The 27,277-nt window shown below is 44.0% G+C and overlaps 1 protein-coding gene across 1 annotated transcript in view; it reads left to right on the forward strand.

The window, feature by feature from the left end:
* Window positions 1–3,200: 3,200 nt before the first annotated feature.
* Window positions 3,201–27,277, forward strand: part of Pde3a (phosphodiesterase 3A) — a 297,902-nt gene continuing 273,825 nt past the window's right edge. Inside the window, exon 1 of the mRNA XM_004664377.3 lies at window positions 3,201–4,168. Coding sequence (XP_004664434.3) covers window positions 3,209–4,168 — 960 coding nt within the window. The 5' untranslated portion in view covers window positions 3,201–3,208. The remainder of the gene's footprint in view (window positions 4,169–27,277) is intronic.

The raw sequence follows: 27,277 nt of genomic DNA on the forward strand, positions 1-27,277 counted from the left end.
TGAGAATACAGCAATGATATCTTTTCTAAAGAGCTGAGATGAGGGGCTGGGAAGACGGTTGAGTGGATATAGTTCTTACCTTGCAAGCACGAGGACCTGTGTGTGATCCCCAGTTCCCATGTACAATGCCGCCACAGCAGCGTGTCCCTGCCATCTCAGCTCTCAGAAGCAGGTGTAGGGAATTCCTAGGGCTTGCGGGCTACCTAGTCTAGCCTAACTGGTGAGGTCCAGGTTCAGTGAGAGGCCCTGTCTCGAAGAATGAGCCCTGAAATTGTGTTCTGACTCTCACACATAAACACACATGTACCTGCACACCTGCAAACCAACATGCGCATGGCGCATACACACAGACACACACACACACAGACACACACACACACAGAGCTGAGATGATTGTGGAGGTAGGGGGCAGAGAAAGTGTTCTAAAATTTCCCTCACTTTGCTTTTATAATAGTTCCTCAATTGGACCTAATATCTTGATATCAAGAGATATCAACATGTTTTTCCAATCAAGATTTTCAGTTTGGAGTGTCCCGAGCAGGATTTAGCAGATGAATCATAAGTCCACAAAGGCAACTCAGAGAAGTTGTGTGTTCAGGCTAGGGGGCTCATTTGTGTTTGGCAAAGACTTTGCAGCCCCCCGTCTTCTTAATTATTAAACAGATGGTGCCCACTGCCCCTGACTAACTGCTCAACTCTTGGGTGGTAGCACAGTTCTGGACACATGACCGAGAGAATATATGAGAATATACACTCGAAGACTCCGCCTGTCTATTTACAGCGTCACGCCAATGCCAACACCGCCTTGAGCTCCAGCACACTGTTTCCCATGGCATGGAATCTACAATTTAAGCCATCTTCTCCCAAGCCCTCAGGGATGAATTCATTCTCCTTGGGGGCTTATTTTACAGTTTTACCTCTGTACACAAAATGCAGTGGTGTGTCAAACTAAATCACTGAAATACCCCAGGCTGTACAGATACTTTACCCTGGAGGGTCAAGACAATTAGTACAAAATTAGTAGATTATTGCTAGAGAGAACAAATGACTTCTAAGCTAACCATAGTCATGTTGAATAAAAGTAAACAACCGCTTTATTCCAGGTTTACAAAGAAACCAACTTCCAAGGAGCATAGGAGTGGCCCCTTTAAAGCCGTCAGTGGACACTTGTTTTTTATAAACTGCCCAAAGTTAAATTTTCTTTAACTTTCTAGCAATATATAATACAAGGGCGTGGTTATTGGATTACTAATTATGAAGGGCCCGTGTTTTATTTTCCCCTCAGCCTTGTTGATGGCATATGTCACTCATTTAAGCTTCATAATTCCGTAGTCTTCAACTATGGTCACCAAGTGGTACCCCATTTTACCACCCACTGTTAGTAACTGCTGATAAAGACTTCTGCACTAGGTTATTATTATTTTTGTACTTCTCTTTTGCTGCTATGTAGCCGCCCAGGCTGGTTTCTAACAGACAGCAATCTTCCTGTCTCAGCCTCCTAAATGTTGGGATTATAGGCCTGGGCCACCATGTCGGGCTAAAAATGTTAGACTCCATAAACATTTCTTTTCAATGTACACCGCTGGCTCTCCCTCTGACACTTAGATAGATGTTCTGCGGTCAAGGTAACAGGCTCCCCCATCATTTGAAAGCAGCAGATAGGCGTGGCTTCTCTGTGGCAGGTAGAGCCCACCTGAAAGCGGTTCACAGTTGTCCCTGAACACCCTTGAGGAGCTTTCTGATTTATTATTTGTGGTCTTCGTCTAGGCAGAGGCTCAGACTCACGGCGATGCTACCTCAGCCTCCCCTGAGTGAGTGCTGGGGTTCAAGGCGTGCACCTCCACGCCCGCCTAGCTTACTATATTATGATTTTATTTATTTATTTGCATCTTGGAATCCATCAGCCAGCAGGATACGTGGATGCCACTTTCCGTGCCACATCAGGAAGCAGGTTGATTTCCACCGCCGGCCCACAGCATTCCGGAAAACTCCTGGGCCCCCGGGGGGCCCACCCAAGCCGCGGAGGTGGCGGGGAGATGCGCTCGGCGTGGTCCCCAGCCGGCGCCTCGCAGTGGGTTGAGCCCTGCGCGGGGCAGAGAAGCGAAGCCGCCGAGAGCAGCGCCCCCCGTGGCCGAGCGGCGAAAGTGCAGCAGTGCAAGCTTTCGGAGGGAGTTGCCTTCAAGAAAAGAAAAAAAGAAAAGAAAGCGGAATTGTGGATTCCCTTTCCAGTTTGCCCGTCTTACAGAGCTAAGCGCTCATCCGCACTCGCGTCTCTCCTGCAGAACTGCAAACCCACCATCGACCTTGCACCAGAGAGGGGGGGGAAGAGAGAGAGGCCAATTTCATCCTCCCCTTCTCCCTCCCCTTCCTCCCCCGTCCCTTCCTCCCTAGCTCACAGTCCTTCCTTCCCCTCCCTGCCTCCCTCTCTCCCTCCCTCCCTTCTCCTCTCTCGCGCGGATCTCCCCTACGGAACTTAGCAACTTTTCATTATTTCTTACCCGTCTTTTCCGTCTCCCACACCCACCTCCACCTCCACCCCCCTCCTTCTCTCACTCTTCGCCATGAGCTGGCTGGGGAGGCGCGGGGGGGGCTTTGCTCTCTGCCTCGCCGGCTGGCGATCTGCTTGCGCGGGCGGCGCCGGGGACGCTGGGCTGAGCAGAGCGAAGGAGCGATAGAGGAAGGGCTCCGGGGAGAGGAGGGAGGGAAGCCGCGATCGGCCGCGGGCCGTGCGCCCAGCAGCCCCGGGAATGGCCGGAGCTCACCCTGCGCGCCCCTCGGCTCCTGCGCCCCCCCGGTGCACCGGGCGCGTTGGACCATTGCTAAAAATCCCAAAGTAGGACGAGACCCCGGAGCTTAGAACGGCGGGTGGAGGGTGGAGCAGAGAGATTTTTTTCTTTCTTTCTTTCTGCCCCCCCACCCCCAAAAGCGAGAAAACTCAAGGGCTGGTCTTGCTAGCTGCCAACTTGAAGTCACTTTGGAGCCGCCAGCCTTCTCGGGGAGTTTATCCGCCGGCTGAAACTTGGCGAGGACCGGGGGAGCGTGCAGTTCCGAGGGTGGCATCCAGAAGGCCCGGGGACGCGCGCGCGCGCGCGCGCGTGTGTGTGGCGGACCCGGGTGTGGGTGGGTGTGGGTGTGGGTGTGGGTGGGTGCGTGGAGGAAGGGCGCGTCGGGCAGAGCCCCGTGGGGGGATCCGCGCAGAGCGCACAGCATGGCGATGCGTGGCGCGGCCTCCTCGGGAGACGCGGAGGAGCTGTCCCGGGGAGGGACTGGCCGGGATGGTCACCTTCGTGCGTCCAGTCCGTCATCTCCACCGGGTCGGGCGGGCAGCTGTGACCCGGCGGGGTCGTCGGAGCTGCGGGCGTTCGGGCGATCGCGACAACTTTCCCCGGCGCTGTTCGCGGGCTCCGTGTGCGTCCTGCTGGCTCTGCTGCTGAGGCTGGCCGGCGGGGAGCTTGATGGGCGTCGCGTGGAGGAGGAGGAGGAGGAGGAGATGGTGGAGGAGGAGGAGGAGAAGGAGGAGGCGGTGGCCTCCCCGGGAGCAGGAGGGGGCGTCTTCGCAGGCCCTCGGGGAGGTGCTCCCGGGGGCGGCCCCTGGCTGCAGCCCGCCGCGCTGCTCCTCAGTCTGCTGTGCGCCTTCTCCTGGATGGGCTGGTGCCTCCTGCGCGCCGGGGTGCGCCTGCCTCTGGCCGTCGCGCTGCTGGCCGCCTGCTGCGCGGGGGAAGCGCTAGTGCAGGTCGGCCTGGGCGTCGGGGACGAGCGCCTGCTGTCCCTGCCCGCCGCGGGGCTGGTGCTCAGCTGCTTGGCCGCGGCGACATGGCTGGTGCTGAGGTTGGAGCTGGGCGTCCTCATGATCGCCTGGACTAGCGCGGTCCGGACGGTGGCCCTGCTGTGTCTGGAGAGGTTCAAGGTCGCCTGGAGACCCTACCTGGCTTACTTGGCCGGCGTGCTGGGCATCCTGCTGGCCGGGTACCTGGAGCGGATCTCACCGTCTTCTTCGCGGCAGCAGCAGTCCGCCAGGGCGGTTCCCGGGGAGCGTTTTGGGTCCCAGCAAGAGATCCCGGTGTTTAAGAGGAGGCGGCGCTCCAGCTCCGTGGTGTCCGCAGAGATGTCCGGGTGCAGCAGCAAGTCACACCGCAGGACGTCCTTGCCCTGTATACCCAGGGAGCAGGTAAGCGCCCAGCTCACCTGGCAGGGGCTTTGGGGGGTAGGGGTAGGCGGAGAGGGAGACACTTGAAACGGGGAACCCCCCACGCGGAGCCCGGAGGAGAGCTTGTGACGGGGAGGGACACCACCGAGTGTAAAAGTGGTATAACTTTTTACCACTTAGCATGAAATCGGGTTCGCCGCCTTCTCTCCTACAGTACTTTATAATCTGAACTTCAGCAGCACGGAAAAAGTAACGAAACTCAGTGTCATTTGCACGGAGCGTCCACAGCCAGGCCGTCTAAAATCTCCTACACCTGGTGTGTGATTTTTCTCCGCACTTTTAAAGTACTCCTTCTTCCCTTGCAGAAATTTCAGCATTAGCTTTCTTATTTGCTTTCCTTCTTTTTTCTTGCTTTCTCTCTCTCTCTCTCTTTTTTACTTAGTAGGCAGATTTTCAATCTGTGCATCTTTTTTTCCCTAGATTTTATTTTTTTAAGAAAATGAGTTTCTTACAAAATGATAGGTAAACGTTTATAAAAAAGAGTACAAGATAAGGTTCTATAGCCAAGCAAGGCATCCACCCATGGAGGTGAAATATTGACAGACTCGACTTTTACAACCAGCCTTGCTTGGACAGAGTGCATCTGCGAGCGGTCAGTTGGTTTTTAGGTGTACTTTGGTGGCACGTGTTGTTACATCCCGGTATGTTTTGTGCCCTGATCAGAAGCCTCACCTTGAAGGGAATGGTGTTTCTGAACTTTAGAGTCTTTTCTGACTCAGAGGCCATGCTGTTATTGTCAACTGGGAAACAAAACAAAACCCCCTAACATATCTCTTGAGTGTTTTCACATTTCCAAGGCTAGAAATTCAGATGACTTTTTTTTTTTCCAGGCTCAACAGGAAATACTAATTCCGGAGTCTTTCTTGGGCGGCTGGTGGTGTCTGTCTGTGGGAACGCAGGGGGTGGTGGAGTTGGACAGTCAGTGTGACTTGTCTGTCACTTGAGTCACCTTGGGGAGGCCGAATCCCTTGATTATCATTACGTGTTTTCACACCATGGGATAAGATATGAAAGATCAACTTCCAATGCTGCTGAATGCATGTTGGACCTGAACTTGTTCATTTCTCTAGGGAAGTGTAGTTGACAGCTGATGAAGGTTGGCTCCTCACAGCACATGGAAATTTACACTTCCCAGTTTAAATTTAAGCCTACCCCTGGTACTATAACGACCTCTTTAGGAATGAAATAGTACCCTAAGGTATGGGATGCTTTTTTAGAAAAATATTATTTTTAAGTTATATAGAGGATAATCAGTGAAGTACTTCTAAGAAATTGCAGTCACCATATGGTGTGAGTGGCAAGTTGTTGTTTTTTTTTTTTTTTTCCTGGAAGGGGGCTGATTACACATCCTAGTGGGTTTTTGGCATGACTTAGCAGGCTGGATGCATAACAGCATCCATCATTCTGTGCTTATTTTCAGGCAAATTTACTGACTTAGATTTTTGTTTAGATGAAACAAGAAGACCTTGGGTTTAAGCTTCCTCTATGAGTAAAGGAAAAAACCAAAACCCCCCAGAAAATCAGACCACAGAGTGTCACTGTTTTGATAGAAGTTTGGAGATTGTTGGGATAAAGTCAGTTATCTAGTGAAGGGTGAAGTGATGTGTGTAAAAGTATAATTTCTTTTCATGCTTGTCTTTTGAATGAAAACCCTACCGTCTTAAATATTTTTAGAACCCCACCCTACTTAGCATACAGGGGAAATGTGGTGCAGTACTTGCAAACAATGAACCCTAATTTATAAGAAAAACCTGGGTTTGATCAAAAGTAATTGGGCTCCATAGTAATACCATTTACCCCTCAAAATTAAATCTCAGGAACTTCATATTAATATTTAATGGAGTTAAGAGTGGATTAAGATAAGAAGATATTCAGGTGATTTGATCAGCTGTGGTAATGAATCCATAGATTTTTTTTTTTTAAAAAAGTTTTCCTCTGGTTTAAATTGGTAAATGAAGAATTGTAAGCCTATTAAGCCTGACCCGTTTAACTGCTTTGCTGATCAATGCGGTGGGAATCCTTATTCATAATCTGTGTTGATAAATTTACTTGGCAATTGCTTATTTCAAGACTGTGTGCATGAAGAATTCTCTGAAGAAAGAACCCATTTCTTACAGCAGCTGGAAAACCATGAACACAGTTAGCAGAAACTTAGGTCCTGGAAGTTGTAATGAGGGGGTGGGGAAGGTGTGCTCGCTGAAGACCAGTCTCTATATAGGACCCATTAAAGTTGTTGCCAGGCGTAATTGTGAGCACAGGGTGGGAACTGACATGTGATATTATCTTGTAAGATAGGGTGATATCTCATACGTTGGCCTAACTGTGTGAAAAGTTCAGGAGCTATGTAGTAAAGGGCTTATCTTCTATATCATAAGGAAACAAACTTCTGATTAAGAGTGCAAAGTGTACCATGGTCATTTGCATCCTTTAGGAAGTTAAGAATCAAACTTAACTATCAGGGCTAGAGAGATGGCTTAGCAGTTAAGGCATTTGCCTGCAAAGCCTAAAGACCCAGGTTCAGTTCCCCAGGACCCACGTAAGCCAGATATTCAAGGTGCCACATGCATCTGGAGTTTGTTTGCAGTGGTTAGCGGCCCTGGTGTGTCCATTCTCCCTCTCTCTCTCCCTTCTTTCTTTCTTTCTCTCTCTTTCTGTACCTGCCTCTCTCTTTCTAATAAATAAAAATAAACAAAATATTTAAAATAATAAGTACTAAACAAGGATCACACTCCCCTGAATGCTAACAGATTACTTCTTTTCTGAAAGAACATTTGGTCTTAGTTCAGGAGAATACTCATAGGGAACAAGTGAATTTTAAATAGTCTTGGGGGAACAGTAGCAGGGTCCTTCTGGGAATTGACTGGGGCATTGCTTGTTGAGAAGTTTAAAGGCGGGAGAACTCCAGCATTTTCTTGTCTGTGTGGATGACAGTGGTCGCTTGTTTGTGAAGGGTTCTAAGTTCTAAAAAGGGCAAAGGAAATAGATGATAACATACTTATAAGGAAAACACCCTTAATTCTTTCCTCTGAAGTGTAGAATTTTAAAGTCTGTCTGAATATGCCATGCAGAACTGAGTTTTGTAGATAAGTTCAAGAAAAGAAAGGAGAAATGGGTCTGGTCTTTGGCCACAGAACAAATCAGGCACTGGGAGTGTCTGAATGCAAGTGAAAGTATCTTCCCATAACCTTATACGCCTTTGTGGGTTTGGTTCAATCTGTCCACCCAGTATAGGATGATTTTATCAGCAAGCCCCAGACTGACTGTTTAAAGCTGGCGGTGTTAAGGTTACTAGCATATAGGAATCTTTTGGACATAGATTTTCGCATCTGACTGCAGATAACTCACTCAAATTGCCACTGTACCCCTGCAAATGTGGGCTGTTGAGAACTACCTAGCATTTCTTGAATTAGATGCCATGTGTGTTGAATAAATGATAATTTCAAGTCAGGTGTGGTGGTGCAAACCTTTAATCCCAGGACTCTGAAGGCAGAGGTAGGAGGATTGCTGTGAGTTCAAGGCCACCTTGAGACTACATAGTGAATTCCAGGTTAGCCTGAGCCAGAGTGAGACCCTACGTTGAAAAAAAAAATCATAAACTCAATATAAAATCTTACCTACGCAATCCCTGACAGTATCTGAAAGTGATTCAGAGTATGCCTATTCTCTTTGTTCATCAAAGCATAGTTTCTTATTTCTCAATAATTCCTGTGCCTATGTAACCCGCTCATTTTTGCAAGATTCCAAATCAAATGCAATTTTATTTTTGTTCTGTGTTAAGAATTTAATGTTTTTACATATAGTTTTATATTAAATAAATATGTCACGACCTGCCCTGTGGGTGGATTTTCAACCATTCAACTACTTTAACGACAAAGACTTTCTTGGTGGGTACAGTGTCAGCAGACATATCAAAGGTGTGTGCTCATATTATGCCAGTAAAACTAAAATTGTTTCCTCTAAGTGTATTTCTAAGCTCTCAAATATCTTTAGCCCTGTTATCAGATTTTATGTGAGAGACATTTTCAAGTTAAAAAAAAAAAAAAAAAACCCTCGGTTTTAGGAGGTAGGAAATGGATGGTAGGCATCTTGTGGGCTTTTGTGCAACTGATTAAAAACAGAAAAAGTAATGTCATTGTTTTCCTAGTACAAGTATAAAGCACACAAATATTTAATGAAAGAATAATTTTGGAGACACATTTAGATGAACCCCAGTTTCTTTGAAATGGACATGTTTTTCTGTTGGTGGTGCTGGGAACCAAACCCAGGACCCCATGTGAATTATGCAGATGCTCTACCTTTGAGCTCCTCTTTGATCTACTCTTACAAACATGTAGCAGGGATTCTACTTTACATGACAAAATATATTTCAATAACTTTTATTTCTCATCAAAGATTGTTTCAGAAATACCAGTCATTTAACTGTAGCTTCTATCACATTTCAGTCTGATTACTCAGATTCTAGTGGGGCGTATGAAGAGAGTTGATGGCAGAATTCAAATACATTCATGTCAACCTTTGAAAATCCTAAAAAGGCAAAGTAAGATTTTTTTTTTTAATTCTCCTGGGGAAGGTGAGGGAAAATAATGTGATTTTTTTTCTATGATTTTTTTAAAATGGTGATTTTACTTACTTTGTGAATATAGATATTGAAAGCATACTGAAGCACTGTTTTAACTGACAGAAATAGTCAGTGAATCTATATAAATTTACAGAGGTTGGAAGGAGTGAAAACAGTCATTTTATTCTCTCTGTATTGAGTCTAAAGTGTAAAAAGTTAAAACTAGAACTGAAAGCTGTGCAGTGTGTGCTGGGCTGTCATGTTAATTAAATAAACAGCCAGAACAGAGACTCTGTGTATGAAATACATTTTGAAAAGTCCCGGGGGGAGGGGTACAGGCAGACCAAGGTGAGTGACATTGGTATGAAAAAAAAAAACCACATTCATTATGACTGTAGTGACATTTGTGTGAATTTGTTGTATTCTGTCAAGAAATTCAGCTGAGTTAATATCTTCAGGAATCTAGAGGAATAAAGACTTTATTGCATTTAGTTTTACATCTGTGTTGAGCTTGCTCTTATTTATTTGTTGGAGATAGGATGTTTATAAAAGCTCCGAATCAGAGGCATGTTTGTAAGTCCACGTATACATTAAGATTTTCAATTCACATGGTTCATGTTGGTAACATAGCCTACTAGGGTTTGTGTTGAATCCATTGAAAACATGTGCTGTTTAATCCACTAAAGGAATGAATTTGGAGATGAGGATGGGAGGAGTTTTATTTTTCAGAAAACATTGTTGTGAGCCTTGCCCTCCTGGATGCATGCAGAGGATCAATGGAAGGATTGTACCACCTCGTAGCCTAAGAGGTTCAGACACGCTGAAACGCTGCTGCCTTTGCACTGAGCCGTGGGGAATGTTTCTTTAGCGTTATGAAAGGATCCGGACCTTACATGTTTACGGTGGCTTGCCTGCTCAGTTCCCGTGCGTCTCCTGACCCGTACAGTCTTCTTCCTTCCTCTCTTCTACGTGGTATTTACCTATCATCTCTTTTAAACCCTCCTCGCACGTAGTAAAGGCTTTGTGCTTCCACTGTACATTCATGTGGTTAATAAAAGTTTTTTGTTTTTTTTTCTTATCAAATAACTCTGAAGAATCCCAAGAAGTCTCCAGGTCTCTGTACTTTTTTTTTTTTTAAATATTTTTTGTTCATTTTTTATTTATTTATTTGAGAGCAACAGACACAGAGAGAAAGACAGATAGAGGGAGAGAGAGAGAATGGGCGCGCCAGGGCTTCCAGCCTCTGCAAGCGAACTCCAGACGCGTGCGCCCCCTTGTGCATCTGGCTAACGTGGGACCTGGGGAACCGAGCCTCGAACCGGGGTCCATAGGCTTCATAGGCAAGTGCTTAACCGCTAAGCCATTTCTCCAGCCCTCTCTGTCCTTTTATAGTGCGGACAGGTCCTGAAACCTTTCAATCCTTGTATGTATGTTGTCTTCCTATTGGGAGCAGTTTTAATTGGGAGTGTTTTTTTTTATTGTTTGTTTTCTCACACAACACTTGAGATTCATCTTATCTTTGAGAATGTAGAGTTGTCCTGCATTCAATACACAATATCAAGACATGGATTTGATTGTAGGTAGGAAGTGGATGGTCTGAGCATGTTCCGGGGGGGTAGGTAGTTGAGAAGTAGGCCCGTAGGCTGAAAATTGTGAAAAGCGTTAGTTTGCCATGCCTACTCATCTTCTCTAGAGCTTTCTTTCAAAAGATGACTCTTCTTGGTTCATGGCACCCATAAAGGCCTCTGGTCAGTCACAGCAAAACATCTCATTTGTGTGCCAGCTAAGTATTGTAATAAATATTATGCAGAACTATACCCAGATAAATAGACACAGTCTCTGTCTCTCCATGGCTTAGAGTGTCATGTGGCAAGGAGGCATCGACGCAAGGTGGAGGAATCACAGCAAGCTGTGTGGATGATCACTTTGAGAAGTATATTTGAGAAGGTATGAGGAAGCCTGGTGTGGGGGCATGTTCCTGCACTCCCCGTATTTGGGAGATGGAGGCCGGAGCATAGGAGGTTCAAAGCCACCTTCAGCTACAAGGCCAGCCTGAGCAATATATACCCTATCTCTTTTAAAATCTTTTATATTTATTTATTTGAGAGAGAAATGGGGGGGGGAGAGAGAGAGGGAATGGGCACTCCAAGGCTTCCAGCCACTGCAAATGAACTTCAGATGTATGCACCACCTTGTGCACCTGGTTTACGTGGGTTCTGGGGAATTGAACTGAGGTCCTTTGGCTTTGCAGGCAAGTGCCTTAACTGCTAAACCATCTCTCCAGCCCCTCTATGCCCTATTTTACAACAAAATACGTGGAGGAGTGCATGCAGTGGCTTACATTAGGCTTTTAATCTGGATCTAATCTGGAACTCATTCATCTCGTCTCTGAAATTATGAGCAAAAACATCAATGCTTACTTTTAGGGAGAAAATGTCTGTGCTGTACACTGTTTAAGATGCCTTTACACACAAGTGTTAAAACATAAATGGTTTAGATTCGAGGCAAGATTACATTTGAAGAATGTCCTCCTTTGTAATCGGAAGTACTATGCGTTCACAAAATGTCACCAAGAGAAAGAAAAAAATATGTGACTAGATTTAGGGCACGTTCCATTTTAGGAGAACACATTGATTGATTACTTTCATATCTTTAAGCAGTTTTTGGCTGCAAGTAACTGGGGGCAATGATACTGGGGGAAAAAAGTTTCACTCTGCCAGGCTGCAGTTAGCGGTCCAGACCTAGTGTGGTTTTAGAGAGAGGGAGAGTCATGTTCTTGGGAAATAGTCAGGGCAGGATTCAGGCAGATCATATCGAGCCCGGATAGCCCTGGTGATTCTGCCTGTGGAGCCAGCTATGAATTCTCATTAAGAATTAGGAGATGGAGTGGTCCGTTGAGTATCAGAGACAACCATCCTTTTACAGCCATTGTCAGATAGCCGGACACCCGTGACCTCTGTTATTGTTAGCCTTGTTCCGCAAGTGGGTGTTGATGGTGCTAAGCTATGTAGCTGTGTGGAGTCTTCCATCTCACCCCAGAAGTGTTCAGTGGCAGTTTAAATAGTGCTATTTTTTCCCCATTTCAGTTTTCTAATAAGATGATGGAAAGATTCCCAAGGCGTCAAATTCCAGGTAAAAAAAAATAAAATGACTCCTGAATCAGTAAACCATTTCTGTGTTAGCAAAACCAGTTGGAAATGAGTTTGCCCAATTTCCTTCGCAACCCATTAAAATATAAGTAAATAGGATGTGATATGAAAGGCAAGCCTGGAGACATTACTGTTCACAGGACAGAAGGGTCTTTGGGAAAAGTCACAAACGAAACAACTTCTGCATGACTGCTTTCATTAGAACTGTCATTTATTATTGAGGAATCTGTGAAGGATCATTAAGAATTTCAAGTAGTCCCTGAGCAATGTGAGTACTCAAGGGCACCCATATTCCCTCATCCTAAGATGACGGATAGTTTCGAGGGACACATTTTATCCACTGTGTTATAAGCTATGTGCGCATATGGGTGCACATGTGTATCCTTCCCATCATGTGCATGTGTGATGCGTGCATGTTGTATACATGTTTTGTTTTTTTTTTTTCCCACTGCCAGGAAATTGCTTTGGTTGCATCAATTTAGTGGAGAGACAGTGTCACCCAGTGGCTTTGACGAAAACAGCCTTATAAACATTGTAGGAAAGGGCTATTTAGTACATATTTAACACTGATGCACATTTAGCTCTTCATTTTCTATTAGCGGCATAAAGCAAAGAGAATCACATAAAATTGATATAGAATGTGCTTTACTTGACTTAGCACATTTATATCAGCATGTTTTCAATGCAAAGATAGAGGTGTCGTTTTCCCATCAATGTGGTCTAGCATCACCGGCGGATCCAGGCACACACGTGGCTGGCAGTCACCCTATTCAACAGTGCAGCCATTCATTTTTGAACATGATAATATCATACCTTCACGTTAATGTCACTTCTCTAGATAAAATGGGAAGCCTATGCATATTTAATGACAATATTAAATAGAAGAAAATCTTTTTTGGATACTGAGTATAATCTTTATTTATTTTAAATGTTTTGTTTATTTTTATTTATTTAGTTGAGAGCGACAGACAGAGAGAAAGAGGCGGATAGAGAGAGAGAAAGAATGGGGGTGTCAGGGCCTGCAGCCACTGCAAAGGAACTCCAGATGTGTGTGCCCCCTTGTGCATCTATTTGGGTAATGTGGGTCCTGGGGAATCGAGCCTCGAACTGGGGTCCTTAGGTTTCACAGGCAAGTGCTTAACCGCTAAGTCATCTCTCCAGCCCTCGGAGTATAATCTTAAATGCACATTTTTGTTACCTGTGTAATAGTTGGCAAGTCTATGGCCCCTACTTTATTCACTTTACGTTATTGTACATGTGTGAAAAGATGATTGAGTTAATGAGGGTGATTAGGTCAGTGGAAAGCCATTTAACCTGATTTATAAGTGTCAAAACTTCCAGTTAATTGTGGATTTACTGTGAAGAGTTGCTTATGTGTCCATGGTGCTTGTTCCTGCCGATTCATCAGTAACGAGGCTGTCTAAATATATCTTTGGAAGCGAAGGCACTTACGTCTGTAGGGCAGGACCACGACCTCTCTTTGCCACGTACAAGCTGCTCGTTGCTGTGGTGCATGAGAATCCCAGTGGTGCCTGTGACAGTCCCGTGGCGGCTTCTCACCTTTGCGCACGTGAACATCAGTCTTGGGAGTGGAGCAGAAATGGCTCTGTTTTGTTAAATACTGAAGAATGGAGAGTTCCGTAGTGTGAGGATTCTCAATGAGAAACCCAGCTCATCTGCTTTCTGGAGTCCCTCACATGGGCTGGGACTGCCAGCTGAGTTCTGGTGAAAGAGCCCCAGAGGGGATGCGTGTCGTTTCCTTCTGTTATCTCTCGTCAAAGTCCGTAGCTCATTCATCCTAGGTATAGTTCTAACATTACATGCAGGATTAAGGACACATGACAGACATGACTTTTCTCATATATACATGTGCATATACATATACATACATGTGTATATATGTGTGTGTATATATATAGAGAGAGTTAAAAGAACTGCACATATTTTGTGCATGATTGTTAATATCTGAGTTAATATCTAGGGGCTGGAGAGATGGCTTAGCGGTTAAGCACGCTTGCCTGTGAAGCCTAAGGACCCCGGTTCGAAGTTTGATTCCCCAGGACCCACGTAAGCCAGATGCACATGAGGGCACATGTGTCTGGAGTTCGTTTGCAGGGGCTGGAGGCCCTGGCATGTCCATTCTCTCTCTCTCTCTCTCTCTCTCTCTCTGCCTATTCCTCTCTCTGCCTGTCTGTCACTCTCAAATAAATAAATAAAAATAAACAAAAAATATTTTAAAGAAGTCTATAGTGACTTCTGGGTCATGACATAATATTTACCTTTGCATTGCAAAACAAAAGTAACTACCTGGGTTTTTCTTGTAGCACTTGGGAAATAACCTACAGAAATGAACAGGCCATGGAACCATGTTATCTAAGAAACACATGCGCTTGAACAAGAAGCCATGCGGATTCAGGTTCCCTCCTACGGAAGCTGACTTATTTTCCACTTTTTGACTAAACTAAGTGGAGAGTGCACCTTGGAACACATCTGTTACATGATTTTGGACTTAAATGCAGCTAGTCATGTTCCCCACTTAGCTATCTGTCTGGTTGTTGTCTCTGTCTGTCTGTCCATCCACCTATACATCACCTGTCAATCATCCACATGTCACTTTCCATCTGTGTCCATCCATTTTATTTCATATCTTTTACATGTTTCTCTTTCAGTAGATTCAAGATGTTAAAGAATGGCTTCCTCCACAGTAATTGTAAGAGTAGTGAAATTATTTTGGGCAAGAAGCTTGTGGTTTGATTTCATAGAATATTGTGTGTGGTGCGTGCATGCACACGTGTGTGTGTGTGTGTATATGCATGTGTGTGCACATCGCGTGTTCACATCAGAGAACACCAAATGTCAGCTTCTATCGCTCACACACATTTCCTTAAGATGCAGCTGAATCTGGAGCGGCCATTTCTAGTCAGACTGGTTCACAATGAGCCACAGCAGTTCTCAGGTATCTTCTCCCTGTGGCACTGGCGTTACAGGCATGTGGGACCGTGCCTGCCTAACATTTTATGTGGGTGCCAGAGAGTCAAACTCATGCAATCCGAGGTCCTCTCTGAGTTTTATGCTTGCATATCTGCTGATCCATCTCCTCAGCCTCCTCAGTCATGGAATTTTAACAAAGCTTTTCCATCCTCTATAGTCACTAAAAGGAATGGAAGGTGATGCTCTCCACGATGGACGTTCCTGGTCTCCAGGTGTCCGCAGCACACCTCAATGAACCTGATGGAGGTTTGAAGTCATGGAGATAAATTGCGGAAAATTTAGTTTTGTGGTGAAGTGCTATAGTGCTCCATGCACACAGCCTCCACCTCACATTTTTAAAGTTACTTGAACTCTATGAAACTAGTCTTGTCTTTTCTTGTCTTCCCTTCCCTTCCCTTCCCTTCCCTTCCCTTCCCTTCCCTTCCCTTCCCTTCCCTTCCCTTCCCTTCCCTTTCCCTTTCCCTTTCCCTTTCCCTTTCCCTTTCCCTTTCCCTTTCCCTTTCCCTTTCCCTTTCCCTTTCCCTTTCCCTTTCCCTTTCCCTTCCCTTTCCCTTCCTTTCCCTCCCTTTCCCTCCCTCCCCTCCCCTCTCCTCCCCTCCCCTCCCTTTGCTTTGCAGGTAAATTACTTAACCACTAAGCAATCCTTCCAGCCCTGAATTTTTTTTTTTTTTTTAACAAAGGTTTTCAAAAGCTTGCCGGGAATCAGGGCACAGGCTCACATAAGATGAACTTCCTACGAGGTCGGGTTGTACTTGTAATGTGGGTTAGTGTGGCAGGGTCCTGTCTCTGGAACAGTCTCCCCACATTCGGAGGCATACAGCCCCATGTGCTTCCTAAGCTTGATGAGAATTTTGCTTTCTAGGCTCTGAATGAATGAAGTTTCTTTCAGATCATGACAGCTTCCGTTAGAGCCCCCTGCCTTCACCATAAACATTTCCTTTAGAAAAATTTGGCCCAGTGCCTTGCTTTTTTTTTTTTTTTTTTTTCTTGTAGGTGCTGGCCAGCAGGATGTGTGGATGGAAAAGAAATGAGTATAAAATGAAATATTACTCTCCCTTGAGATTGGGTAGTGACTGAAATGATTTAAGCAAACTTGTATTAGGAGAAGAAAAGAAATATAGTAAGGGAAAATCCTGGAACTTATTTAATGTGATATTTGCACTTGAAAAAAAATTTGTGTGTATGCATGTTTATGTGTGTGGTATGCACATGCATGCATGGGTTCATGTGTGTGAGTACGCATATGAGTGTGCCATGGTGTGCATGTGAAAGTCAGAAGACACATTTCAAGTGTTGGCCTTTGCTCTCCAGCTTATTTGAGGCAGTGTCTCTCATTCTCTGTTCGCTGCTGCAGTCACTAGGCTAACTGGTCCACCAGCTGCCAGAGAACATTCTTTTCTGTCCACTTGCCTTGCTACCCACCTTGCACTGTGTGTGCTGGTATTACAGAATCCCAAGACAGGTTCTGGCTTTCATGTGGCCTCTGGGGATCTGAACGCCAGTATTAAGGCTTGTGTGACCAGTACATTATCTACTGAGCCATCTTTCCCAGCTATGTTATTTAGTTATTTATTGGAGAGAGAGAATGGGCATTCCAGGGCCTCTAGCCACTGCAAATGAACTCCAGATGCATGCGTCACCTTGTGCATCTGGCTTACATGGATACTGGGGAATTGAACTGGAGCCCTTAGGCTTCACAGGCAAGCACCTTAACTGCTACACCATCTCTTTAGCTCAACTTTTTTTTTTTTTTTTAGTGTTGCTTGGATATGCCACATAAAGGTCTGAATTATCCTACACACTCAGTGGTGGGAAATCCCGTGTTCAAGTATGTGTCCTGTCTGTTTATTTTTTAGCTCCCTGCCAAAGCTTCCACCAAGATGATTGCCACATAAACTTTAAAATTAAGGTTCATGTTTTAGGAAAATAAAAGTTTGGGTCTGCAGAGATGGCTCAGTCCTTAGGAAAACCCGAGTTGAATCCCTGGAATTCACATGGAAAAAGGCTGGTCGTGGGGGTAGGGTGCACATACCTAAAAATTCCAGTATTGTGAAAGCAGATACAGCAGGATCTCCAGCTCTCTCTGGCCAGCCTGTCTCGCCCACTGTGGGCTCCAGGACAGCAAGACTCCCTGTCTCAAATGAGGTGGGCTGCACCTGAGGAATGACATCCCAAGTTGTCCTTCATACACATGTGCACCCCCCATCCACACAGGCACCCACACTCACAAAGAAACAGAAGTTCAAGTTCTTTTCACCCTCAACATATAACTTGAGAAAGTATTAACTAACGAATTCAAAGTTAACCTGGGCTACAATGTGAGACCTTCCCTTCACCATGGGCATTTTAAAAAAGAAAAATTTTAGTCTAAGCATTGTTTTTTCTTTTTCCTCATATTTAAATCGAATTTGACTTGTTGAAATGGGAAATTTTATTTGTTCAGTTTTAATACTTTCATAGTTAATGGAGATATTACTGCATCTTCTTACTGAAATGAGACATTTCTTTTGAATATGTTATTTATACTTTTATGACCCTTAGATAAACTTAGTACAGTGTTTAGGAAAAAAAAAATCTAACTATATTTAATGGTGACAAGTTTCCTTATCTGGAGCTGTCTGCCAATTCCTGTCCATAGATTTTCTAGAAATATTTCTGTTACTGACAACTTTGAGAGTTTGAATTCTTTGAATAAATTATTTAATTAAATCTAAATATGGCTTCCATTGAAAAATAACTGACAAGCAAAAGTGAGTTATATACTAAGTTAATGTGAAATAACCAAAAATCTAATACAACAATTGTGAATTTCTTAGACATTTTAACACAGAACTTAGAAGCAAAAAATTTTTAACTGTATTTTGCTTGAGGATAAAGCTCTGTCTGATTATCTTGAATGGTGACTGGTTTTACTCTTAGAGATTTGTTTTTTCACTATAATTGGAATTTTTTTTTTCCCTATGTAAACAGGACCTAAGTCACAGCTCAATTACTAAGCCATAGCCTCATTTTCTCTAGTTGCTTCATTCCTTTTTACTTGAATAATAATTGGATTGGCTCTTCTTAACCCCTTTGTAGAACTACCACTGGAGTTTTCAAATGTCTTCGGTGGAATTTCCCCCAGCTATTAACTGGTGCTCCCTCCTGTAAAGCGTGAGAATTAGGCTGGGAATGTTGGACCCAGATATGAGTGACCGGTGATAAGGCAGTTATCTACAACATAAAGTGTCAGTCAGAAATACAGGCCCATAAAAACGAGTGAGCACAAATAATGCTAATATTACACTTGTGCAGATAAACTTGATTAAAATCAAATGCGTAATTCTTCAGAAATACTTGTGGTGGTGTCTTCTGGGGACTCGATGTTGGTACAAAAAGTCACCGCTATATGCTGGGCAGGAACTCTGGGCAGGCACTGCTGGCTCAGTCCGTGTCCTTCTGCCAGGAGCACTCTGGCGGGGCTCCATGTCCGAGCTCTGTTCACAGGCCGTTCTGACGCTCTTTCCTTTCCAAGCACTGACTCTTCCTCCTCGGTGCTATGGCACATCTATCACCTTGACTTGTAAATGTGACCGATGGCAACCAAATGTGAACTCCAACCTCTGATGGGACTAGAGTTGATTACATGCCAGCATGCAGGAGCATGTTACTTAATCCCACATCTCTATATGGCACGGTTACTATTAGTTTGGTTGTGTTGGCATTTTTTATGTTCGTTCCCTGACTTCCCTCGGTTGATCATGATTCGTGTATGATCACCATGCCATGTTAATCAAAGTGTTTGGGAACCTGTGCGTTGAAATGTTTGTCACTTTGATGTCTCCGTTGAGGTGACCTCATAAGGTGGTGGCAGTCTTCTTCCTCCTCTTCCTTTTCGAGTAGCTATATATTAAGCTCCTCATCTGCAAGCTAGGAATGACAATTTTTCTATAACATATGTTGACTTGAGGACTAAGTGACATCAAATTGGTATAGAAGTGTTAGGCATTAAAGAACAAAGTTTTGAAATGTGTACAATTTATTTAAACTTCTGAACATTAGTGGTCCTGTAAACGTGATAAGAACAGTAGGTCTGTGGAGATAGCTCAGTCAGAACAGGATTTTATTTTTATTTATTCTTTTGAGGTTTTGCTCTAGACCAGGCTGACTCAGAACTTACTCTGTAGCTCCAGGCTGGCCTCAAACTCATTGCCATCCTCCTACCTCAGCCCCCCAAGTGCTGGCATTGAAGGCCTGCATCTCCAGCCCCAGCTTGACTTGCAAGGATTAGGACCTGAGCTAGATCCCAGAACCCATGTAAAAATCGGGGCATAAGCTAAGCATGCTTCTTTTTTTACCAAAAAAAAAAAAATGTTTATTTTTCTTTATTTATTTGAGAGTGACAGACAGAGAAAGAGGCAGAGAGAAAGAGAGAGAGAGAGGGAAAGAATGGTCACGCCAGGGCCTCTAGCCACTGCAAACAAACTCCAGATGCATGCGCCTCCTTGTGCATCTGGCCTCCGTGGGGATTACCTGGGGAAATCAAGCCTTGAACTTGAACAGGCAAGTGCTCATATAGCTAAGCCATCTCTCCAGCCCTACACACGTTTCTTCTTGCACTGATCACTGGAAATCACTGTCCATCTAGCCAGGCCAACCAACGAGAGACCCCGCCTCAGGAAAAAATGGTTGATGGTCCTGGTCATCCTTTGTCCTTTGCACACATTCACACCAAGGCACATGTGCACCAGCACATATATACACACACACACACACACACAAAATGGAATTCAGCTGGAGGGCTGGCTTAGAGGTTAAGGCATGTGCCTAAAAAGGCAATGGACCCCTGTTCCATTCCCCAGGACCCACATAAGCCATATGCACAAGGTGGCACATGCATCTGGAGTTTGTTTGCAGTATCTGGAAGCCTTGGTGCACCCATGCTCTCACTCTGTCTGTCTGCCTCGTTCCCTCTCTTACTCTCTCAAATAAATAAATAATTTTTTTTTAAATGGCATAAACTCTAAAGTTTGAAGGTTAAATGAATATAAAGACCAGGCAGGACTTCTTGTCACACATCTGACAAGCACCAGCATGTGTACACAGGTTCTGGGAACCCAACTCAGGTCCTCAGACTCGTGAGGTAAACCCTTCGCCTGCTGAGCGAACTCCCCAGCCCTGCTAGTGTTAAGATCCAGACAACATCACTACAGTCCAGAAGGTTTGTGTGACTCGTGCCCATTCCAAAGCGCGGGTCTGGTACTGTCTGGCATTTCTACTTTAGCTGAACAGGGGGAGTATATATCCTTCCCTATTAAGGTTGTGGCCTGAAAGGTTGTAGGCTAAATATCCGAGAGGCCAAGTAAAACATTGCCAACAAATTTTCATTTAATTGCAAAATCCTGCTTTCAGCTGCTACACAATACGCAGTTTTGTGAACTCTAACGAGGAGGGGTGGCGGGGAGGTACTTGATTTGCAGTCAGTGTCACCGACAAGGAGGGAAGTGTGGAAGGAGAGAATCTGGCCTAGGTGGCCGCAGGTGACCCAGAAGCTAAAGATCCCGGTGTGGTGGTGGTGGGGGACACAGAGAGTTGGGAGAACTGATGGCGTCCTGGAACATGTTGACAACAATGGCAGATGCTGCAGCCACCACCAGCCTGTTTGGTCACACGATACCAACTGAGTTTTCCTTTCAGTGGTATTTGTGGCCTATTTGCCATGATCATCCACATTTATTTTATTTTATTTTTTTTGTCTTGAAGAATGAATGAACAAACAAACAGACAAAAGGTATCACTTTTTCTGACCCCCAAAATGCCTTGGAGGAAAACTGTAGTCACTCTGTCTTCTAAAAACATTAATTAACCAACACTGTGGTCAACTAGAGACTCCCTGGTAAATTATGTTCCTTCATGTGAATGACAATGCGTGTGAATGCAGCCAGGGTGGGAAAAATGGGAAAAGTAATACTCCTTTCTTTTAATTTTTTTAAGCTATCTCTCCAGTCCAAACTTACTGATTTTTGCTTATTTTTAGTTATTTATTTGAGAGTGACAGACAAAGAGGCAGATAGAGAGAGAGAATGGGAGCACCAGGGCCTCCAGCCACTGCAAATGAACTCCAGATGCGTGCGTCCCCGTGTGCATCTGGCTAACGTGGGTTCTGGGGAAATCGAGTCTCAAATGGGGGTCCTCAGGCTTCCCGGGCAAGCACTTAACCATTAAGCCATCTATCTAGCCCTCTTTTCTTTTAATTCTTATGTGTGTTTATTTTAATAATTTTATGGTATATTAAGTATAATAGGTTAATCTCTTTTGTAAATTTTATTTATTTATTTGAGAGAGAGAGAGAGAGAGAGAGAAAGAGAGAGAGAGAAAGGGTATGCACCACCTTGTGCATCTGGTGTATGTGGGTACTGGGGAATTGAACCTGGGTCCTTAGGCTTTGCAGGCAAATGCCTTAACCATTAAGCCACCTCCCCAGCCCCAAACTATTCTGTTATCCCCTTGCCGCAGATCCTGTTACCCTGGAGACTCTCCTGCGTGGGATTATTATAATCGCTGTGGGGTTGTGAAGGCCCCCCGGTCAGTTCCTGTGGGGTAGAGGGGCACCGTGCCTCAGGATATTCCTACCCGCCCTGTGGCTCTTACAATCTTTCTACTTCCTCTTCCACAGTGTTCCCCAAGCCATAGCAGGACTGTTGGCAGTCTGATTTAGTGTTCCAATCTCTGTAGCCTCTGGATTTTCATTTTGATAGTTGTTTTTTCTCCCAAAGGTAGGGTTTCACTGTAGCCCAAACTGACCCTGTAATTCACTAGGGAGTCTCAGGGTGGCCTTGAACTCATGGCGATCCTCCTACCTCTGCCTCCCGAGTGCTGTGATTAAAGGCGTGCACCACCGCGCCCGGCCATTTTGATATTTTTGATTGATCACTGTATTTGTCGCCATCCACCTGGCGCTGGTTGTCAGGCTGGTGGTAAGAGCATTGCTCATGTTGTCGCTTCCCACGCAATTTCACCTGGTCCCCGGTAGAGGCGGCACATCTCATGTGGAGCCGCCAGTTAACTTCTTGTGTTACCAGCAGATCTTGGTTATCTTCTGTTTTCTCTGCCATGTGTAAAACAAAGCAGATTCTCCAAACGAGAGTGAGAACAGCTTTATTTATATTTAAAGGTGGTGTGTGGATTTGAGAGATTTTTAATTAATTATTGTTATTCTTTCTTTTTTGGTGTGCAAGCCCACTCTTCCATAGAACAGTGGGAGCTTTTCTGTAGAATCTATGGGTTTACTGACCCTGGGATTCTGACTTGTTTTTCACTATCAGATGTGTTCTCTCTCATTGAGCAGGTCTCGTGTCCAGTCGGAGAACGGTTTGTCACCCACAGAGGCCACTATTGCCCAAGTGTGTACGCCGCCTGCTGACTGGTTTCATAGTCCACAGGGCCTCCTGCTTATTCATGCTGTTGGTGAACGTTTTTCTCCAGTGGCTCCCACGGGGCTTTCCAGAACTAACAGTCCAGCCAGTGGCAGCTAACTTCCCTTTCGGTTCTTGCATGATCTTTTTTGATGTCCATGAGTGTCCTTAGAGTCTACTGTCCTAGACTCAAATTTCCAATCAGAGATATTTGAGGACTCAGTTTTTCAGTTGTACAAATAGGCTTCTCTTGTTTTAGGAATTTTTTGTTATTGGTTTTTCGAGGTAGGGTTTTACTCTTGTCCGGGCTGACCTGGAATTCACTATGTAGTCTCAAGGTGACCTTGAACTCATGGTGATCCTCCTACCTCTGCCTCCCAAATGCTGGGATTAAAGGCGTGCGCCATCACACCCGGTTCCATTTTAGGAATATTTGAGGTAACTTTATTTCAGCTATCCTATCACCTAGACTTGTGCCTCTACTATAAGACGTATTTTCCTCTATGGAAGTAAACTAAATTTTAGTTAATATTAAAGAGAAAAATATAAAAAAGGCCTCATCTATGTGTATTCATATATAATCACACATGTCAAAGTACATATTAAATCCATTATTCATAACATTTTTCTTTGTTTCCCTGCAGGCAGAGAGTTTGTAGAGTTGGTTTGTGCATAAATAATAAAGTACACATTTGTAAATGTGTCTAAGTAGCTACTGAGAATAAAAGTTCCCTCACTCATTGCCAAATTTTCGCTTTTTAATAAAAATAACATTTTGATGCTAAAATATTTTTTTCAGAAATGTTAGTTTCATTTTCTATGGCAAAATTCCAGAGGACCTTTCTTTCTTTTCCTTTTTCTTTTTCTCTTTCTACTTGCCTACCATTCCGTCATTTTCTCACCTGACACTTCCTGCGCATTATCTGTGTCAAACTCAGCCAGTGTCTCCTGGCTCTCTCCGTGGAAGGCCATGACCACGCGTCGCACGAGGCGTCCTCCTCCTAGGCACTCTGTGTGTATCCGTGTCCTCAGGCCACTCTTCTAGCTCTTCCCTCTTGTAGAGTGCGGTGTAAATCTAATCAGAGGTGGGTATTTTTATTTGGTCTTGGCAGCGAGGAGAGTAAGCTCTGGAGTCTCATGTGCACCTCCTTGCCTCGGTCATGGGAAACCCTCTAGTTCCCGTTCTGCAAAAAGCTGGGGGTGGATGGATGAAAGGGCTCTCCTGCAGATCACAAAGGTCAGGGGATGAGGCGGGGAGAGTCACCGTAAGGCTTGTTCCAAAGAGGACGGGAGTCATGGGAGTTAAGCGGGCAAAAGGAACTTCCCTGCCACGTTCTACGGTTCCGCTGGAGTGAATGAACAGTGGGCAGATGAATAGGATAAAAAACGAAAAAAAGACACAAGAAGTTAACTTGCATGCATAGGAGATAGTCATAGAGCCTGTCCACCTTTCTCCACCCAGGAGGTTCTTGAGATCATGTGTCCTTCATCGAGGAACAAGCGCTGGTGCAGGAAATGTTGGTGATTTTGAGGCATAGAAATGAGAATTAGGGAGCCCGAGTGGGCCCAGGGAAGAAAACTTAACTGGCAGTGGTTTTCTTTGGGACATGAACTAGTCCAACAGACAGATGTTATCTCGTGTGATGAAAGTCCATCCAGGTGTGGTTACATTCCTCGGTCGGCTTTGCTGGGGTTGATAATGAGCCCTCAAGAAGGGTTCGGAAAGCAATTCATGGAAGATAAGGGCATGGCAGAGTCCTTCCCTGCTGCTGCCGGAGAGAAAGAGAAAGAGAGAGCACCAAGGGGTGGGGAGAAAGGTCAGAGACACTTTGATTGTGGGATCCTTGATGCTTGATTCTGCTTCTCCAGCTCAGCGTGTCAAAGTGCAATGTTTCTTGAGTTGTTTCTAGTGCAACTCAGCCAAGGGTTTTGAGCAAAGAAAGGATTTCTTGGGCTGGGTTTATAGAATGTGAAGAGGTGTGCAGATGGAAGATGTAAGAGCAGCGAATGGGAACATGTCCAATATAATCATGTCAACGGGCAGGCGGTAAATACATGTTGGAAAGGCAGGGCTGCTGAGGCTCGTGGTAACCAGCTGGGCATTGAGCATAGAGAGAGCTCCTTGAAAGCTTTACTTTTATTGGGAGATCTGAAGGAAGAATAGCTGTCTTTATTTCTTGCTTAAAAATGCGTTTAGGGGTACTGGAGAGATGACTCAGTGGTCCAAGTGCAGTCTTGCAAGCGTGGGGAGTAGAGTTCAGATTTCCAAGACCCACATGAATGCTGGGTGGGCATGACCGCTGCTTGTCATCAGTCAGAGGAGACAGGGGCCCCCTGGCACAGGCTGGCTGGAGCAATGGAGGAAGACACCTGACCAAAGCCTCTGAATTCCACATGCACACACATACATGTGTACATGCAAAAATTAAAATTAGCCTATGCTAACTTAATTCATTACTTAAGTAAAAATAGCCTCTCGTGCTTAATGTCCTTCCCCACTTCCTGCATAGACTTTCCTGAAAATACACCATATGACTTTCAGAAAAGTTGTCAGATCTCCTTAAGTGGAAATAAATTTAAGTTGAGAATTTCTAACAGTTCCAAAGGTTTTAGTTCATTTCAACAGCATATAGCATTTGATGTAACCAAAGTTGGTTGTGAAATTTTAATCAGATATAAATCTTGCAAACTTTAGGAGGGAATTATGGAAAATAAATTGTAATAAATTTCAGCACAGTTCCCATACTTTCTCTCTCCAGCAGATGTATTGATCCCTCATTCTCTCATAGTTTATATTGTGACAGATACAAAAAGGGTAACATCAAGTTGCTCATGGAAAATTCAGGGGTCTCTCTCCATTGATCTTGATCTTTGAGGTTCCTAACAAGTCCATTGCATCACATCCATTGAAGACCATCATATACAACAAACACCTCCAATTTGTTTTTGTCTTATCTCAGGCTCTTGGTCACCCTTCAGAGCACTTTCATGATCACTGGGACATAAACATTTAAGTTATGACAGTTTGATGGCTCTCTACTTTTCAAACTTTGCTCAATATACGCTATAGTTAATTTCTTTTTTAAAAGTTAATTTCTGATTATGAAATATTTTACATACTGCGTGGAGCAAAGATGGGATTTTGACATGTATGATGTGAAGAGCTTATAATAAAACATTTTTTTTTTTTTTTTGGAAGCAGTGTCTCACTCTTGCCCAGGCTGTTTGGGGACTCACTTTGTAACTCCAAGTTGGCCTCAAACTCTGGCTTCAGCCTCTCGCACGTGCTGGGGGTTAGAGGTGTGTACCACCACATCTAGTGGGAAAATACTTTTGATGAGTGGAAAGAGAAATCATAAAGCAAACCTGACGACATGGCATATTATCTTGTAGATTCTGTCAAAATGTTTATTGTGGTTTGTATAGGTGTATGGATGATTTTTCACTTATCTTTCTACCCTATCACAAATGTCTAGCACGTCACAATGTTTTCCTATCAAAAAAAAATTTGAAGATTTTATATAGATTTTGACATTTCCTTTGAGAATGTTACTGAATTCTTTTTAACTTTTTTTTTTTTTTTTTTTTTTTTTTTTTTTTTTTTTTTTTTGAGACAGAGGCTCACGTGTCCCAGACTGCCATTGAGCTACGTATGTAGCTAAGGATGGCCTTGGACTTCTGATCCTTCTGTCTCTACCCTCTGAGTGGTGGGGTCACAGGTGGGCACCACCCCACCTGGTTCCTGTGGTTCTGGGAATGGGTCTGGGGTTTCATTCATGCTAGACATGCTCTTTAACAATGAGGTAGGTATGTTCTGCTTACGCTGACTGAACATCCATGAGAGTGTTATGCCCAGTAGTTGTTTGAATCTCAAACAAGGGGTTGATAGTTTTCTGAATGGTAGAATGACATCCAATATCAGTTAAAATCTATATGGAAGATAGACCTTAGAAATCTTGACAAGACAGAAGTTTCTTATAAAATTGGAGGTTTTTACATGGCGGATGAACCTTGGAAGGAGCTTTCTGAAACTACAGAGTGCCCTAGAACCAGTGTCTGTAACTTTACCTGAGAAAATTATAGGGAAAAAAATGTATTTATATATGCTAAAAATGTACGCATTTACTGAAATGTATCTCAGCTTTTATGAAAGGTTTTTGGCTTTTTTTAATTTAACAGGTAATAACCAAAACCCACCACTACTGTGTTGTTCTAATGGGAATATGAAAACAAGTATTATTCTACTGAATAGACAACTTCTCATAACAAAAAATGTATAAGGAAAGCATTGAGCTGACCTCACTGTTAATTAGGCCTGTGGAAATACAAATGAGCTACATAATGATAACTTTTCAAAGGAATGGACATACGTTCCAAACATTTTATTTGACTGAAAGGACTCTGTGTATCAACATAAGTAAAACATAGTGTAACTTTTCTAATAGTGTATGTGAAGCATATATATATATATATATATATATATATATATATATACACACACACACATATATATATATGTTTTTTAAAATTATTTTTAAATTTTTTTTATTATTTATTTTTTATTTTTTATTTATTTTTTAATTTTTTATTTATTTGAGAGCGACAGACATAGAGAGAAAGACAGATAGAGGGAGAGAGAGAATGGGTGCACCAGGGTTTCCAGCCTCGGCAAACGAACTCCAGACGCGTGCGCCCCCTTGTGCATCTGGCTAACGTGGGACCTGGGGAACCGAGCCTCGAACCGGAGTCCTTAGGCTTCACAGGCGAGCGCTTAACCGCTAAGCCATCTCTCCAGCCCTATTTTTAAATTTTTTGTTCATTTTTATTTACTTATTTGAGAGTGACAGAGAGAGAAAGAGATGCAGAGAGAGAGAGTGAGAGAGAATGGGTGCGCCAGGGCTTCCAGCCACTGCAAATGAACCCCAGACACGTACGCCCCCTTGTGCATCTAGCTAACGTGGATCCTGGGGAATTGAGG

The sequence above is a fragment of the Jaculus jaculus genome, chromosome 22 (genome assembly GCF_020740685.1).
Source record: "Jaculus jaculus isolate mJacJac1 chromosome 22, mJacJac1.mat.Y.cur, whole genome shotgun sequence".
In the NCBI taxonomy this organism is placed as follows: domain Eukaryota; kingdom Metazoa; phylum Chordata; class Mammalia; order Rodentia; family Dipodidae; genus Jaculus; species Jaculus jaculus.